Consider the following 17,599-nt stretch of genomic DNA (forward strand, 5'->3'; position numbering starts at 1 on the left):
TTCCTGGGCTCAACCTCCCACGATGACAGATGCTGTGCTCAGGCAGGGGTGGCTTCTCTTCTTGCTGCCTGGGCTCAGAACTCAAGTCCAAAGGAGGCTGAAGTGGGGGACCCGAGGTTACACCCCGGAGACAGTGCTTCCTGGGGTCCCGCAGGCCTTGAAAGTATCTGGTGCAGTTGGCCACTTTCACCCATTTGGCAAATCCTTATGGACCCGGGTTTTTGAGGATTTTGGAGGATGCAGTGGTGACCCAGAGAGGCTAATATTGCCGAGCGAGACGCACAGCACACATATCTACCCCCATGGGTGTTATGTTTCCAGGAACGAACAATGGTGACGGGGCGTGGGGGTGGGGGGGAACAGGTAACTAAGGAGCCAGTGATGTGACAGTGAAAGGAGCATTGGAGAGGTAAGTGCCAAGACCCTGTAGCAGGAGGCAGTTGGTCATGTCGGTGAGAGTGGTCAATGACACAGCAGTCCTCGAGGCTCAGGCTGCATTGCAGCTTGACTTCAGGGGCCTCTTGCGCTTCCTGTACCTCAGTTTCCTCTACTGTCAGATGGATGTAGCAACAGTACCCTCCTTAGAGGTGCTGCCCAGCCCTCAGAACCACATTGAGCTAAATGTTGGTCATTGCCTCTCTGGGCCTGGCGTGGGATAGGGTGTGTGGACCTGAGGAGGTGATCAGCAATTGGGAAGGGGCAGGGCTCCATGTGAGATTAGTGGGCTAGACGGGAAGAACTTTTGGAAAGTGTCCAGGACTGGGGTGACCACCTTGCACTTGGTCTTGTCCTCACCAACACTGAGCATTTTGTCAGACACCCAGTAGGTCTTCACCCATATTTTCCAGAAAGGGTGATGGTGATATGACCATTTCCTCCCATGAGGGAAACTGAGGCTCTGAGAGAGATAACGTCTTACCTCCAGCCCCACAGCCAGGAGCGGAGGTAGGGATGGAGGGTACCCCACTATGCATTCTGTGTTCGGTTGCCTCTCTTACCTCCAGGGTAGGAACTGGCTGCCGAGGGTGGATTGTTTCTCCTTCCCTCCCTCACCCCAGAACCTTTGCACAAACCTTTCTGCTGCCAGTCTGCTGTGTAACATCTTGTGTGCCGTTTTCTGTTTATAGGGAGAATGCTTCTATCACATCCTCCTGGGTTAAGATTTCAGATCTCTCTGCTCTGTCTCAGGACAAAGTTCCTGCCACTGTTTAGGGATCTGGGAGCCGTTGCGCCCTTTCAGAAAACTGCCCTGCCTGGCCGCTCTCATGCATCTCGGTGGACACACCAGACCTGGTCCTCCCTTACTTCCTAGGTTCCTTCCTCTACCTCCTTCCTCACCACCTCATCACCTGCCTCCCCCCAAAAATTGGCATCAGTGTGTACCCATTCCCCACAGAGTTGCTGGCTGGCATGAGGCTCACATGGGGACGGTGGTGTCACTGAGCCCTTCATAACCCAGAAAGCATCACTGAGCCCAGGGCTACCTCCCCCTACAGGCCTTGTCCATGCCAGCCATGAGGCACCCCATAAATAATAGGCTCACACAGGATGGGAGCTCGCCTGCCTGAACAGGGCCCCCTCTGTCCACAGAGAGAGCTCACTGACTGACTCATGGCTCAGACCTTCCTCTGACCCCAGCCAGCACCCACCTAGGCTGTTCCTGAGCAGCAGCCAGGGACTTCCACTTGTCTTTCCATCCAGGAGGGACATCAGGCTCGGGGATCCTGAGCTGGCCTAGAGTGCTCCCGCTATCCCAGTCCCTACCCCACTCCTGATGGAAGCCAGGCAGGAGAACGCTGGGAGAGTCAGGGTTCTGTCCTCCTGTTTCCAAGATGTTCTTTCCATGCCTGCAGAGCCAAGATGCTGCCAGGAGCAGCAAAACCTTGGGTCAGAGCTCAGGCCTCAAGGCGACATTAGCAGGCCATGACATCTGCCCAGGGCCAAGTGCAGCCCAGCTGTCAATAATGAGGTCCTGCCCTTCCAGACCCCGCTGGGGACACTGCTAGCCCATTGCACAGATGAGATCATGGAGGCTTTGCACATGGATGAGAGGGAGTGATCCCCCCTCCAGGGAGAGCCAAGGCCAGCTGGGGCCTGGTTCCTTCTTTTTCCATTGAGTTCAACCGGCCCCATGGGGGGAGGTGATTTCTTGGACCATAGTCCTCTTTGTAGAACTGTGGTTGGAACCCAGGGCCTCACACAGGCTAGGCAAGTGCTTGCCAGTTAGCTGCACCCATGATCCCCCTTTTTAAAAATTTTGGTACAGTCTTCCCATGTAGCCTAGACTGGCCTGGAACTCAGGACCCTCCTGCCTCAGCCTCCCAGGTTGTTGGTTCAGGCCTGCATCATTGTCTGGGAATGACCTCTGCCTATTGTTTCTAAAGCTTGAAGGGCCCTGGATGGGTGGGTTCTCTGCCCTTCAGAGAACCCTGAGGTACAGGGGGAAAGCTGCCAGGGGGTGGGGCTGACACTTCTGTACCCAGCCATCCAGGAAAGGCATGAGAGCCACCAGCCAAAACCACTTTCCCTGCAGTGGCCAAGGCCGTTGACCTGGGAGCCCCACAGAAGAGGGCTTACCCACGTCTCCCTAGGTTCTTCTCAATATATAGGAACATTAGAAGCCACTTGTACCTGATATGGTGGCGTACACCTGTTGTCATCCCAGCAGAAGGCTGAAGGAAAAGGATCTTGAGTTTGGACTAGCCAAGGCTCAACAGAGACCTTACATTTAGAAAACAGGTTGGGGGGATAAAACAATTCTCTTATTTATTTATTCATTCATTTGAGACATGGTTTCTCTGTGTAGTCCTGGCATTCCTGAAACTGACTCTGTAGACCAGGCTGGCCTGGAACTCACAGAGATCAGCCTGTCTCTGCATCCCGAGTGCTGGGATTAAAGATGTGTGCCACCACTACCCAGCAGCTCCTCGCCCAACCCTGTGGGGTCAGCCATCTCTCCTTATAAAAGATCACTGAGGGAGGAATCCTCCTCATGGCCAGTTTATAGACAACAGAGGTTTAGCTCAGAAAGTGACTGCCCTTGGCACTTAGATGCTGAACTCCAATCCAAAGCAGGTCCTCTAGTGAGGTCTTAGGGGGGGAAAGAGAGAGAGAGAGAGAGAGAGAGAGAGAGAGAGAGAGAGAGAGAGAGAGAGAGAGAGAGAGAGACTGAGCACAGGTAAAGGGCAGAGCCTGCAGCCTCAAGGGTGAGTGTGTTACAATCATATGCTGGTATATTGAGTTGCTTTGGGCTTCAGGGCTTATAGGATGGGGTCTGGGTGATATGGAATGTTCTAGAACTTGCATGTTTGATGTAGGCAGTTAGGTTGGAATGGGAGCCACCGTATCTCCTGGGAGCTTCCAAGGTGGCTCACATCTGTTCCGAAGAGAAACGTGTTGTCTGTGGGAGAGCAGGTGGCAGTGGTAGGACCTGCGGGCTTGGGGACCTGCAGTAATGAGCTTCCTGGTGCATCTTCCCACCCACCCCTTGTGGCTTTGCAGTATTTTGTTTTGAGCTAATACTTCCCTTCCCTAGATGTATCAGGGAGGTTAATCAAAGCTCAGGCACACAGATGGCTGGATGACAGGTCATACCAGTGCTATGTACACGGAATGGGAGCTCCAATGCCCCCAAAGCACTTGGGTCCCTGGTACCTAAAGTAAGGGACGGTGGGGTCTTTGCACCTCTGAAGGATCCACTGCTCTGGAAAAAGGTGGGGCCAAGAGAGGAGCCATCCCACCAGCCAGCCTGTCACTTGCTCCACCTTAATTATTCATAAAGCCAGAAGGTCAACTGGGCATTTCCGTTGGTGGCAGCGGTTACCTTATGCACTAGGACAAAAAGGTCCTTTGTTGTCTCTGTGGTGTGACCTTTTCGGATGGGCAGGCTGTCAGGAGTGGCCTTCCACTCACCTTGGGAGGTGACAGGAAGTGTCTGAGGTTATGCCAGGACCTGAGGTCCTCTAAAAGGGAAGGCAGGAGGCAGGAGCATTACTGATGAGGCTGAACCCCGTCTGGAGGAGCTTGGCTGTGCCTCAAGTAACAAGTGGAGAATATCTCACCCCAAGTGCCACAGCTGGAAGAGGGTCCCCTGCGAGCATGGGCTGAACACCCATCTCAAACCTAGAGTGCTCCTGAACACAAACTTCTGAGCACGATGTGACACCCCAAGTGGAAAATTCCTCCCTGAGCTCACGTGACAGGTGCAGTCAAGACGGGTGCAGGGGGAATTTAGAGGGAATACAGTGGTAAGGCACTTGCCTAACATGGGAGGCTTTTGGTTCAGTCCCCAGCACCAGACAAATCAAACAAAATAGATGCCTTAAACATGATATAGGGCCTCAATCCATACTGTGTCTGCTTAGCATGCACAGAGCCATGGGTTCAGTAACCCAGCACCAAATGATACCAGTGTGGTGGTGCCAGGACTTGAGAGGTGGAGGAAGGAATATCAGACATTCAGGCTCATCCTCAGTTACATACAGAGCCTGGGATACAAGACCCTGCCTGGAAACAAACCAAACTAGTACATAAAATCACTTTTGTGTTTTAACTTGGGTCCCACCATCCCCAGGATACCTCATCTGTAACAAAATAAAACCTGAAATATACACACAGTCCAAGGCTTTTGAAGCTGGCCACATTCCAGTGTAAAGAGTTTTTAAAATTATGTATTTGTGTGTGAGTGCGGACACCCCACAGCACAGGCTTCGAGCAAAAGAGCCTTTATTCTCTGAGCCATCTTGCCAGCCCTGCATGGCAATTTTTATATCCACGTTCCATAATTTTCTTATCTCCCATCTTTGACACACCTAAAATGAATGGTTACCTCTGCTCTTAATTTTGCCTGGCTATGTGTTTTTACTTCTGAAGCTTACCTGCAAGCTGGTTAATTATCCTATTGGGCAAACACTTATTTTTGCAGACACTACTCATTATGAATCTTCTCCTTTATTTAATACATCTTCCTCATATATTTCTCAGCAAGGGTCTGCGAGTTATAAACTGAACTCTTTTGCTGGCGTCTATGAATGAACATTGAGCTGGGTATAAAATGTATGTTCTGTTTGGGGTTGCTATTGATAAATTAGGTTTTGTCTAATGGCTTTTTGTTATTGAAACCTATTTTTCCTGTTTTAAATTTGTGTTGGTTGTTTTTTGTTGTTAATTCTGGCAACTGTCTAGGTGCCAAACACTTTTTTAAAAAAAGATTTTTATTTATTATGTATACAACATTCTGCTTCCATGTATATCTGCACACCAAAATAGGGCACCAGATCTCATAACGGATGGTTGTGAGCCACCATGTGGTTGCTGGGAATTGAACTCAGGACCCCTGGAAGAGCAGTTGGTGCTCTTAACCTCTGAGCCATCTCTCCAGCCCGCCAAACACTTTAAAAAATAATTTATTTAACTTTATTTTATGTGCATTGGTGTGAAGGTATCTGGTCCCCTGAAACTGGAGTTACATATATTTGTGAGCTGTCATATATGGGTGCTGGGGTTGAACCGGTGCTCTTAACCGCCAAGCCATCTCGCCAGCCCCGTGTTGTTTTAGATATGATCATACCTGGGAATGGTTTATACCATTTCATTCTAAAGAAGACTCATATCTTCTATCACAAACACATTGTCTCCTGGTGATCCTGCCCCTCAGTGGTTCATGTTATAAATATGGTGGACCATTTGGTTGTCTCCCAAACACCTCTTCTCTCATGTTTCTCCAAAACTCTGAGCCACATCCAGGTTCATTTTCTTAGGTTTGATCTTCAGTTTACTAATTCTTGCTCCAGCAAGGTTGCAGCCTTTACCCATTGTGCTGGCTAGTTTTTGTTTGTTTTTTGAGACAGGGTTTCTCTGTCCTGCAACTCACTCTGTAGACCAGGCTGGCCTCAACCTCACAGAGATCCACCTGTCTCTGCCTCCTGAGTGCTGGGATTAAAGGCTTGTCCTGGCTAGTTTTTATGTTGACTTGACACAACTAGAGTCTTCTGAGGAGGGAACCTCAGCTGAGGAAATGCCTCCCTAAGATCCAGCTGTATGGCATTTCCTTAGTGAGTGATGAGGGAGGGCCTGGTTCATGTGGGGTGGGGCCATCCCTGGACTGGTGGTCCTGGATTCTATAAGAAAGCAGACTGAACTGGGCGTTGGTGGTGCACGCCTTTAATCCCAGCACTTGGGAGGCAGAGGCAGGCGGATCTCTGTGAGTTCGAGACCAGCCTGGTCTACAAGAGCTAGTTCCAGGACAGCCTCCAAAAGCCACAGAAAAACCCTGTCTTGAAAAACAAAAACAAAACAAACAAACAAAAAAGACTGAGCAAGCAATGAGGAGCAAGCCAGTAAGCAGCAGCACCCTCCATGGCCTCTGTATCATCTCTTATGTCCAGGTTCCTGCCCTGTTTGAGTTCCTGTCCTGACTTCCTTCAGTGATGAACAATGATGTGGAAGTTTAAGTCAAATAAACCTTTTCCTCTCTGAGTTGCTTTGGTCATGGTGTTTTATCACAATAGAAAACCTGATTGAGACACCCATTAATTTTTTTTTCAAGACGCTTTTTCCTTATAACTTTGTAGGCCAGGCTGGTCTCGAATTTACATAGATCTGCCTGCCTCTGCCTCTCAAATGCTGCGATTAAATGCAGGTGCAACCACTGTCTGGCTCAATTAAATTTTTAAATTTTCTTTTGTTTTTCAAGATAGGGTTTCTCTGTGTAACCTCCCTCTGTAGACGGGACTGGCCTCGAGCTCCCAGAGATCTGCCTGCCTCTGTCTCCCAAGTGCCGGGATTAAAGGTATGTGCCACCATTGCCTGGCAAAAAAATTAAATTCTAATTACACATTGCCTATAGGTTCATGCTGCAAGGTTTGAGTTTCCTACTTTGGTTCATTTGCTTGGGTGGTTTGACTTGATTCTGGGTCCATTTTCTGCCAGGGTTATCTCTGTTCTTCCTATTGGCAGAGTTCCTGTGCATCCTGAGTCACAGAAGTGATTTCCTAGGGGACTTTGCACCTGTTGTGCTGAGAGTCTTGGTGCGGGGGTAGGGGTAGCACATGCTCCCATCCTCCCAAGTTCCCCACCAACCCCCACAACCCATCCCCCAACTCCGCCCCACGGATAGTGAGGCCCTCCTCGGGGAACCTTCAAAGTCTGTCATTTCATTTGGGGGAGGGCCTAGGCCCTCCTTGCTGTATCTGGGCTGCAATAGTATCCCTTCTTAGGGAATGGGCTCCCAAAGTCCATTTGTGCTCTAGGGATAAAGACTGGCTCCACTGATAGAGGTCCCATAGACTGTCTTGGCCTCCTAGCTGGCACCCACATTCCGAGGACTTGGTTTGGAGACCCTAGTCATAAAGCTGGGGAAACAGCATTGGACCACACATGGAATCTTATTCTGTCTTATAAATGCCTGACCTTAGCTTGGCTTGTTTCTTGCCAGTTCTTCCCAACTACTATCCCAACTACTTGTTGCCTCTGGGCTTTTTCCTTTTTTTACTTCTGTGTATCTTACCTTCATTCTTGCTCTGTGGCTGGCTGGGTCCTGGTGATCTCCTCTCCTTCTTATCTCTTGTTCCTTCTTCTTCCCTCAGATTTCTCCTCCTTTTTATTCTCTCTGCCTGCCAGCTCTGCCTAGCTTTTCTCCTGCCTTGCTATTGGCCATCCAGCTCTTTATTAGACCAGTCAGGTGTTTTAGGCAGGCAAAGTAACACAGCTTCACACAGTTAACAAAATGCAACATATCTTTGTATCATTAAACAAATGTTCCACAGCATGAACAAAAGAAACACACCTTAAGATAATATTTTGCAACAGTATAAAAACTGTATGTATACTTCTCCACGTAGGGCTTGCCTCCCTCTCTCCCTCCTCCCAGCAGAAGTAGTGCCCAGGATTGGCAGAAGTGTTACTTTCTGGCCCACTTGACATGGATGGCTACCATTTGTGTTTCAGTGCTTGTGAGGCCCTGGTTTATGCTTACACAGACCCAAGGCCAGGAGGGTCTCTCAATGGGTTTAAAGCCCCCACCTTTAGCCATCAACCTGTAGCCATTCTAACACCATCTGGCAACTTCTGTTCATCCCCCTGTGGGGTCTCACCCTGTGGGGTCTCACCCTGTGGGGTCTCACCCTGTGGGGTCTCAGTCTCTCCTTGCTTCTGGCATCTGGGTGTGTCCTCTCTCCCTGGGACAGGATCTTGTCCTACAGCCTAAGCTGCCCTTAAACTGGAGGTCCTCCTGCCTCCTAAGTACTGGATTTACCCATGTGTGCCACCAGGGCCTGCTCAGGGACAGCCCTTTCTTCTAAGCTTAGAATGTTAAGGTGGTTCCTGGATTTCTTCAGTGGCCACCTGTTTGGAGTGGCAGGTGTAGCCTGTGGTAGCCCTCAGGAGCAGGGCCAGTTTCTTTGATTTCTTTCCCTGCATGTGGGGTATATTGCAGCTGCTTGATTCAGCCTCAGGATAAATCCGGAGCTGAGATGGTTGTGAAGGCGGGGTTGAGCTGTCTCTTGGGTGCTGTGCACCGCACCCACTCTCTGAGTGTCGGCTTGGCTGGAGGTTGCCCAGCAATAGCTAGCTACCTCTGCCGTTCTGAGCTGTGTGACCAACAGCAAGCCACACTGCCTCTCTGATCCTGCCTCCTGAGCAAGGAAGTGGGTGTGCTGCTGCCAGCACTGTTAATAGAGTCTAGTTGTTGTCTGCCCAGCCCTGGCTCAGCTCCTGCCTCTGAGTCAGGCTGTCACTCTATTTATCCCTGCTATAAGGCGAACAGTAAAGAGCCAAGTAGGGCTGGAGAAAGGCGGGCACACCCCAACTGTGATGCTCAGAGCCATGCTCTCCCACTCTCACAGCTTTCTGCATTGCCTCATTTGTTCAGAGTTGCAGGGTGCGTGGCAGAGCGAAAGCAATCCACCCGTCATGTTTACTCCCCCCTCCCAGGATGTGTTCTGTTCTGATGTGGGCTGGGCTGGGCTGGCTCCTCCGGGGGAATCTGGCTTTTGTCTGCAGGAAGAGGGTCGGAGGGTCTGTGTTCCTGCCTCACTGTTGGATTTGAAATACCACTTCAAAAGGCCAGGTGCATCCTTAGTAGGTTTTAAAGTCCATGGCAATATGGTGGGTGTGCACTAGGTTGTGGCTGCCAAGGCGCTGGCAGGTGGAGGAGGGGCAGCTGGTACAGGATCCCCTGTGAGGCTCCAGAAGCCTAGCCTCCCTCCTTCCATCCCTCCCTGCCTCCCCAGTCCTGCATTAGTCACTGCTGTGTCTGGAGCCCCAGGTGGCTTCCCTGTGGAGCCCAGAGGCAGCATAACAGCCCTGGAGACTGGAGTGGCTCCGGGCACAGGCAAGCCAGTCACAGCCACAGCCACGCTGATGGCCCTTGTTTCTCTCAGCAGATTCGGAGCTAAGTAGACTGATTTTTCAATTGAGGCCAAAGTCCGTGTGATATAAAATTTACCATTTTAGGACTGGGGAGATGGCTCAGTTGGTAATGTGACCTGTGAGTATGAGGACCCAAGTTCAATCCCTCGCACCCATGTAAAAAGTAGTAACATCTTATCCCAGAGCTGGGGAGGAGCCCTGGGGCTCTCTGGCCATTCCATATGAATCTGTGAGCTGAGATACAGTGAGAGACACTAGCTCAAAAACAAGGTAGAGAGTGACAGGAAGACATCAGGTGTTGACCTCACCCCCTTCACACACACACACACACACACACACTCTTCAACTGCTGTGAAGTGAGCACCTTGGTTGGGTTCTTTGCATTTAGTGTTGTAAATCTCAATTTCCATAACATCCCATCACCCCCAATTAAACCCCGTGCCCACCTGTTACCCATCTTTACCCTCTCCTCCTGGCCCTTGTCCAGCAAGAGTCCATGTTCCACTTCCATGGACTCACCTGGCTGGGTGCTTGACATTACAGGCATGTGGACCAGGTGGCCTTGCTGCTTGCTGGGTGCACTGTTGTCATTGTCCCACTGCACCAGTGAGGGCCACAACAGCCTCTCTTTTGACTGTTCACAGGATTTCGTCTGTGGATTTCTCCTCTTTCATGCAGTGTGTCATCCACTGGAGACATAGCTGTTTTCACCTTGGAGAGCTGTGAATAGCATTTGTGACTAGGATGGCTTGTCACTATGGGAGCCACCTCCTAGGGGGTGGGAGGTGTTATTGTTCTATCAGGAGGAGGCAGAATGGTGCTTAAGGAGCAGCTCAAAGCCACCTCTCAAAGCCACAGAGCTGCCCGCCTGTGCCGCCTGTGTACTCTGCACCTGGGGAGGTGAGGTGTCTGCAGGGTCCTGGCCCTTCTGTTGGGATGGTGAGCCACAGAGCTCTGGGTACCTTGAAAGTCCCTAGATCCTACTTAGTGTGTCCCTGGGTGTCAAGCATTCATATTCAGGTGGGTGTGGCTGCTGAGGACAGGAGGCAAGAAGGCTTAGGGAGCCTGAAGAGAGCAAATACAAGTCCCACTGTCCCATTTAACTGTCCTGTGTCCAAGCTCCACTCTTCTTACCAGGTCTACTGCAGTTGCTGGCTCCCAGCTGTTGCCAGCCCTCTCTGTGTCTACTTTCTGTCTTATCTTGCCGGGGGTGACGGTCTCTGCCCTGGCTTGGAGTCTTATGTTCCTGAAAGCACAAGACTCTAAACCTTGTCCCAGTGGATGAAGCCAGCGTGGCACACCCAGCCATTCCCACTGCCCCCACCTTCCCAGGAGCCCTGGGTCCCTGACTCATCAAAGCTATTGCCATGTCCTTTGCCACCATGCCCTCCCATGCCTCATGTCTCAGGCTGAATGGACCCCTATTAGACATCCCCCCCTTGCCCCTTCCCTGGGGTTGGGAACATTACTCTTTCTTCCCAGTGAGATGTGAGAAGCAGAATTCTAAAGCCTTATTACTTTTATGTGGGTTACATGTTGACACAGTAGTATTTTAGATATTGTGGACTAAGGAAAAATCTATTACTAAAATTAATTTCATCTGGATGTGGGTCACTGGTTATTAGAAACTCCAGGTAGCACAATTCGCAATTTATGCTTATCAGAAGTAGAGGCATGGTGGCACACACCTTTGATCCCAGCACTCAGGAGGCAGAAGCAGGTGGATCTCTGTGAGTTTGAGGCCAGCCTGGCCTTTACAGTGAGTTCTAGTACAGCCAGAGCAACACAGGAAGACCCCATTTCAAACAAACAAATGGCATAGGCTGAGGAGCTGGGGCTATGGCTCTGGTAGAGCAATTTCCCTAGCATGCCTGAGGCCCTGAGTTCAATCCCCACCATAAGTGAAGAGCAGAACTCAAGGTTATCTTTGGCTATATGAGTTGGAGGCTAGCCTGGGCTTCATGAGAGTCTGTCCAAAAAGGGAGGGAGAAAGGGAAAGGGATGTGTGTCCTTCATAAGGTCACATGTGCACGGACAATGGCACTGAGCCAAGGATGACTCATTAATATTCTTGAGAAGGTCTGCTATCCCATATGGACTGTGCCGTGTGCAGGGAAATGTTGTTATGGCTGATGCCTACGCACTGTATGGTGCAAAACTGGAAAGCACAGGCAAGCCTCCAGTCCCAGTTGCTGATTGCTCTATCCGGTTCAATCATGTGCCTTCAATGTGAACTTCACAGCAGGTATCATCTTGGCTTGTTGGATTGTCCCCTTGATAACAGGCCGGGGACATTAAATGTTGACTCTCACTACTTCAAAATGGTTTTTCAAGGGCTGGAGATGTGGTTCAGTTCATAGAGTGCTTGCTTGGCATGCACGAAACCCTGGGTTCACATAGCATATAAGCCAGGTATGACAGTGCATGCCTGTAGTCCCAGCACTTGGGTGGTGGAGGCAAGATTATCATCTTCAACTACATAGAGCATTCAGGGCCAGCCTGGGATACATAAGACTCTGTCTCAAGTATGTTTTTAAGGCTGTGTGGTATTCCCCCTCAAGGATGTCCCAAGACAATTGTGGTTTCCTGGGGCTTGGCATTTTCTCCATGGTGTGGTTATTTTATTACTAGGCAGGCAAGCTTCCTGTGACCACCTCTGTACACTCCTTGTTCCTTGGGTTTCTCCTAGGAATCGGATTGCTGATTGGAAGGGTGTGTATACTGTCATCTGGTACAGATGTCACATGAATCAGAATAAACCTAAGTTTTCTAGTAATTGTGGTGTAACCTAATTCTACGCTTTCCAGTAGCCATGCTGAAGAAATGGCTCGAGATGCTGCAGGATTTTCAGTTGTAGCTTCTCTGGAGGCTGAGGCAGGAGGATTGCTTGGGCACACTTCAGGCTTAGCCTGGGGACCCAGACCAGCCACAGACATAGCAAATACAGATTTAATGCAGACAGATGTTTTGAAAACAGTCCCAAATCAGAAGCACTTCTGGTCCTTCCCGAGAGTTTCTGTGAGGGCTGCTGGGTGAGAGCAGCTAGACTGTGACAGGGATGCAGATGCCTGCGCATGCTCTCTGCACCTGTTGGATTCTTACTCTCAGGATCGGTTCCACCCCAGGGGCATTACTGAAGTTGGTGGGTAAAGGGTTTTTTTTTTTGTTTTGTTTTGTTTTGTTTTGTTTTTGTTTTTTGTGAATCACAGAGACCAGAAAGCCTTCTACCCCTGGGCTGGGAGTATAGCTCAATGGGTAGGGTACTCACCTGAAGCACCTAGGGCGCTGGGTTCTTCTGTCCCCAGCTCCTAATAACTTGGGTGTGTTGGCACACACTCATAATCCCTGTGTTCAGGAGGTGGAGGCCGGGGATCAGGAATTCAAGCTTGTCTTTTGCTACATAGTAAATTTAAGGGTAGCCTGGGCTACATGAGACCCTATTCCAAAAAAAAAAAATGTGCTACACCCAAAACATGAAGCTCTATGCCTTCCAAGGGGACCACTGTGTCACTTGTGCCTACATCAAGATATAGAATATTCTCTGCCCCCAGGGCCCTCCTCATACTCCATTCATATTACTCTGACCCCAGGGGACAACCACTGCCCTGACATCTAACACTGTAGATACGTGTTTCCCAAGTATGAGCTTTGCCCAGGTGAAATTGTGAAGTGCGTTCCTTGTCATGCCTGGCTTCTTTTGGGTCTGTGTTACATATGGTGCTCGTTTTCATTACTGTATACAACCCTATCCGTGGGCTGCATCGCCCTTTTGTACTTCAGCTGTCCTGCCCTGGGTAGTTTCCAATTCATAATGATTCATACTGCCCAGCCACAAGGCCGAAAGCGTGCTCTGTTCATCCTTGTTTCTGTCATGAGCATACTGGGTGCGGGACCCTGGTCGGCTCCCTTGCTATCTTGCCCGTCCTGTCTGTGGCTGTATTTTTCTCTAGAAAGGTAGCTATTGTCCTGGATATCAGCCTTTCTGATTGTTCGTGACTACATGTGCAGTGTGGCGATGCAGCCCTGCCCGTCTGTGCTGTGTGGGATGGATGAGCTAATCTCTCAAGTGGTGCCTGGCCCAGGTTGGCAGCCTTCCCTAGTCTTCCCTGGTGAGCGGCAGCTGCTGGGGATGCTTGAGAGCCCTGGGTGGTGGATTCTTGAGTAAACCAAGGCTTGAGCCTGAGGTTGGAGAGGAAGAAGACTCGAGACATGGTGGGGGGTGTGAAGGTGGGCATTAGGTCTCAGGTATTCACAGCTTCTAGAATGAGAGGTGGGGTGGGGAGGGAGGAGATGAGGTGATTGCAGGTGTGTATGGCAGGTCCCCAACCCAGTCACTGCATTGGCAAGTTTGGCCTGAACTGGATGTGGTCCCCAGGAGTACTTGAAGGCCCTGAGTACATCAAGCACCTGGAGTTACATAGGTGACATCCCATGGGGGAAGGGCATGCTTTAGATTGTATCCCAGATCTCCCAATTGCTAGTGTTGTTATCTTCAGCCAGCAAGAGTAAAGCTGGAGATGACTGCATGGGTCCCCTTTGGTCACTCACCACTCTCTCTACACCAGAGACATTGTGTGTCTTGGGGACTTTCTCTCCTTCCAGGCCTACTTTCTCCCTTCTCTTTCTGCTCTCTCCACCTTGCCTTCTCCCAGCCAAGACAAGCCTCACAGGCAGATAGGGTACAGGATAATGGGGATGGGGATGGGGTGGGGTGGGCAAACAGGCAAGTACAAGTTCCTCTGTGGTGGAAGGACAATGCCTGTGGGAGTTGCTGGCCTGGCCCACCATCAGGGGCTGGCACTCACAAACAGCCACTGTCTTGCTAAGGGAGTCTATGATGACCCCAGAGCTGCCCCAGCAGGCAGAAAGGGAGGTTCTTCTATATCCCTCAGTTGTGGTTCAATGTGGTCAAGGGGGATGTCACAATGTCACAAGAGGGGTGGCAGTGGCCAAGTGAGGAGGAAACCAAAGAATACTGCAGCCTCAAGCCACCTCAAGTTCAATGTCAGTGATCTCTGTTTCTCTCTCATTTTTTTCTTTCTCCCATTTCCACCCCCCCCCCAGTCTCCTCGGATCAGATCGAACAACTGCACCGGAGGTTCAAGCAGCTGAGCGGGGACCAGCCCACTATTCGGTAAGATGCTCGGCCAGGCAGGGTTTGCAGTTATTTTCTGCCCCTTATCTCTTTCCCTGGGTACACGTGGCTCTGGGCTGGCTGGCTCCAAGGGCTGTCCCAGTTTCTGAAGCAAACCCGTTGTTTGGATTCTCCTAGGTCTTTCTAAGACAAGCTGTGGGGGGAGAAAGGGGCCTTTTCTGTTTCTTACAGGATCAGACACCTGTGGGGGAAGCCAGGGAGGGGAGGAAAAAGCCACCCAGCCCTGCCCAACTGCTTCATGCAAAGATCTGGACCTGTTCTGACCCCCTCCCCCCCCCCGCCCCCACACTGATCACCTGCCGGATCCTTCCTGGTGCTGGAGTGTGAAAGCCAGCTGTTAGAGCTGTGTTCCCCGGGGTGCAGGCATCACCCTGCTGAGCCTATCTCTAGACTTTAATTCCACTGTGCCATTCCAATCTTGGACAAGATGAGATGGGTGGCAGGGTCTACTTTCTGTTAGAGAAGTTGATGTTTTCCACTGTGGGCTTCTTTTTTTTTAGTACTGGAGATGAACACTGCCCTGTACCTGCTAGGCAGGCACTTCACCCTGGTCTACAGACCCAGCCCTCTTTGTTTTTCCCTTTTCCCCTTAGCTGTGTCACATTAAATTACCCAGGCTGGCCTTGGGCTCACTCTGTAGCCCAGGCTGGCCTTGGGCTCACTTGCTTTCCTCCTGCCTGCTCAGTAGCTGGAATGACAGGTGGGAGCTACAGACCCTGCAACATGAACAGACTTCTGTTACAAACTTTCTACCAGACAGTAGTGTCCTAAATTATGCATAGGGTCTCCAGGTGACATCATCAAAACACTGATGCAAGCCTTGCACAGGCCCCAGGAAAGCTTCCTTCTTCATAGATGGCTTCATTTCCTCCTCTGAGGGAGCTGTGTGCACACGCAAGTTTTCTTGCCTCTTACACAAAGGCACATTATTAACTTAGAGTGGCGCCCGGAAGGTTCCCATGGTCTCATGATTCTGTGGCCTCTGGTCTCCATTTAATTTGCCCCACACTCCATCAAAGACAGGGTTGACCTGTGCAGAGCAGCCAGCCATCCTGCCCTGTAAGCCCATGAAGTTGCCTGGCTTCTCACTGGCTCTCAGAGGCTCAGGCACCTGAGTTGGAGCCAATTCTCGTGGCCAGGGACCAGAAATGAACTGTTTGCCTTGCTGAATGAGAAAGGGTAGGCTTTGGAGTCAGACCCAGCCTTACCTGGTGAAGGCTTTGGATCAAATCCCATCTCTTAAGAATTGAGGTGCAGGTGAGAAACCTGGGAGACAAACCTCAAGCTCTTGGCTGTGTGCTTTGGCCAGTCCCCCCACCTCCACCCTCCCACGCCGTTTACAGCCTTCTGCGTAAAGCAGGCTGCCGCTTTAGCTTGAATCTGAGTAATAGGCTTGCAGATGCACACAGCTGGTTCCCAGGCATTTGGCAAATGGACCAGGTTATTGCGCCCCACCTGAAATGCAGAGCAGTCTGGTTGATCTGCTTGGAGGGTGTAGGAGTCCTGAGTCCTGTAAGGGAGGGGGTGCCACAGAGAGAGGTCCTGTCTGCACAGAGGTGAGTCTGGGATCAGTGGGGGGGGCTGTCAGGTTGTAAGGTGTGAGTGGGTGTTGAGGGACCCCCATACTATAGGCAGACAGAACCCTCGCTCTTAACATAGTTAATAGTCACCTTCTGTCACCTCCTCATCCCACATGGGTGCTCACACAGCAGGTGTCCGGGGACTCCCCAAGAAGTTTATGGCATCTAAGCTAAACTATTGTGTATCATGAACAGTGTGACCAATCGGGGCTGTAGTGGGGAGAGTAGACTCCAGCTGGGTTATCAGGGAGGCTCTTACCCCCAACTTTCCCAGAGAGGTTATGACTTGAAATGCTTCCTGCATGTTTGTGTGCCTGACCAGGGCCTCAGCCCAGATGCCACAGCACACTGTAGCCACACATCCACTTTGTGTCCCAAGGTGAGCCACCCCTCCCAGCTGCTCCTTAGTCATAGTGAACAGCAGCTTCCTTTTCTGCTGACCCCATCCCGCCCCCATCCAGAGCTGCCCTGTGGTGTGTCTGTCTATCTCTCTTGCTTCTGGTCCATCAGAAAGTGTCCAGTTCTACCCAGAGTCTGGGATGCTGTCTTTTCCTCTAATCCCTCTGCCTGTCCCACTCAGCTTCAACCCCAGTATCCTCTCCCATCCTCAGATTTGTGTCCAGCAGTGCCCGGGAAGACATTTGCCTTGTGAGACATGGTCCCTTCCCTAAAGAGTCCCCATGAGGCCTCACTTTCCCCAGTATGGGAAAACTGTAAGCTCGCTCTGTGAGCTCACTGTGAGCTCTGCACTGAGGTCTACCAGAGTGACCTTGGCAGCTGAGCTGGGCCTCAGAAGCCACCGGAAACTAGCCCATAGCACTGGGCTTGCAGAAGAGGCCAGCCCGGTCCTCGGTGGTTTTCTTGGGGTTTTGTGTGTCCTTTTGTAAGCTGGATGCTTATCCTACCCTCTTTGGGAGTCCCCAGGGAATCTCAGCTGGAACTTGGCAGGAGTGGGTGCCCGTAGAGCTCTGATTCTCTCCAAAGCCAAAAGGCACAGCCTGGAGGAAGGGGGGTGTGCTCCCTGGGGCCAGAGTGCTTCTGCTAGCTGGCTGTGTGACTACAGCTTACTGGCTTGGCCTCTCTGGGCTCCGTATTCTTGTCAATGAAAGTGGTCCCATCACTGTCCCAACTTGTAGGTTCGAGGGTTATTGAGCTTCCCAGTGAGTGGCCTGGCATGGGGAGGGCACTTCAGAACTTGGCGAGATGGTATAAACCATCCCCCTCCCCAACTTCAAGCTGCCCTGGAAGAGGCATGGAAGATGGGTGTCTCTTGGGGCTTTCTGTGGCCCTTCTCCTTGCTGGCCACTAGGGCAGCAGTGCTGGACTGATGGTAAATGCAAGGGCAGTGACCCTGATAGCATCCAGGAGGTCCATGGTGGAGCAGAATCCTTTCAGGAAGTTCCGTGAGGGCCTGACAGACATGAGACAGAGACCCCGAGGCCACTCAGCTTGGCCTGGCCCAGCTCGAGCACCAAGCTTGCCTTCTCTTTTTCAG

The 17,599-nt window shown here is 51.0% G+C and overlaps 1 protein-coding gene across 1 annotated transcript in view; it reads left to right on the forward strand.

The window, feature by feature from the left end:
* The first annotated feature begins 446 nt into the window (after window positions 1-446).
* Tesc (tescalcin) overlaps window positions 447-17,599 on the forward strand; it is a 29,157-nt gene continuing 12,004 nt past the window's right edge. The window contains exons 1-2 of the mRNA XM_035444177.1: window positions 447-627; window positions 14,434-14,503. Coding sequence (XP_035300068.1) covers window positions 447-627; window positions 14,434-14,503 — 251 coding nt within the window. The remainder of the gene's footprint in view (window positions 628-14,433; window positions 14,504-17,599) is intronic.

The sequence above is a fragment of the Cricetulus griseus genome, chromosome 4 (assembly GCF_003668045.3).
Source record: "Cricetulus griseus strain 17A/GY chromosome 4, alternate assembly CriGri-PICRH-1.0, whole genome shotgun sequence".
Lineage (NCBI taxonomy): Eukaryota > Metazoa > Chordata > Mammalia > Rodentia > Cricetidae > Cricetulus > Cricetulus griseus.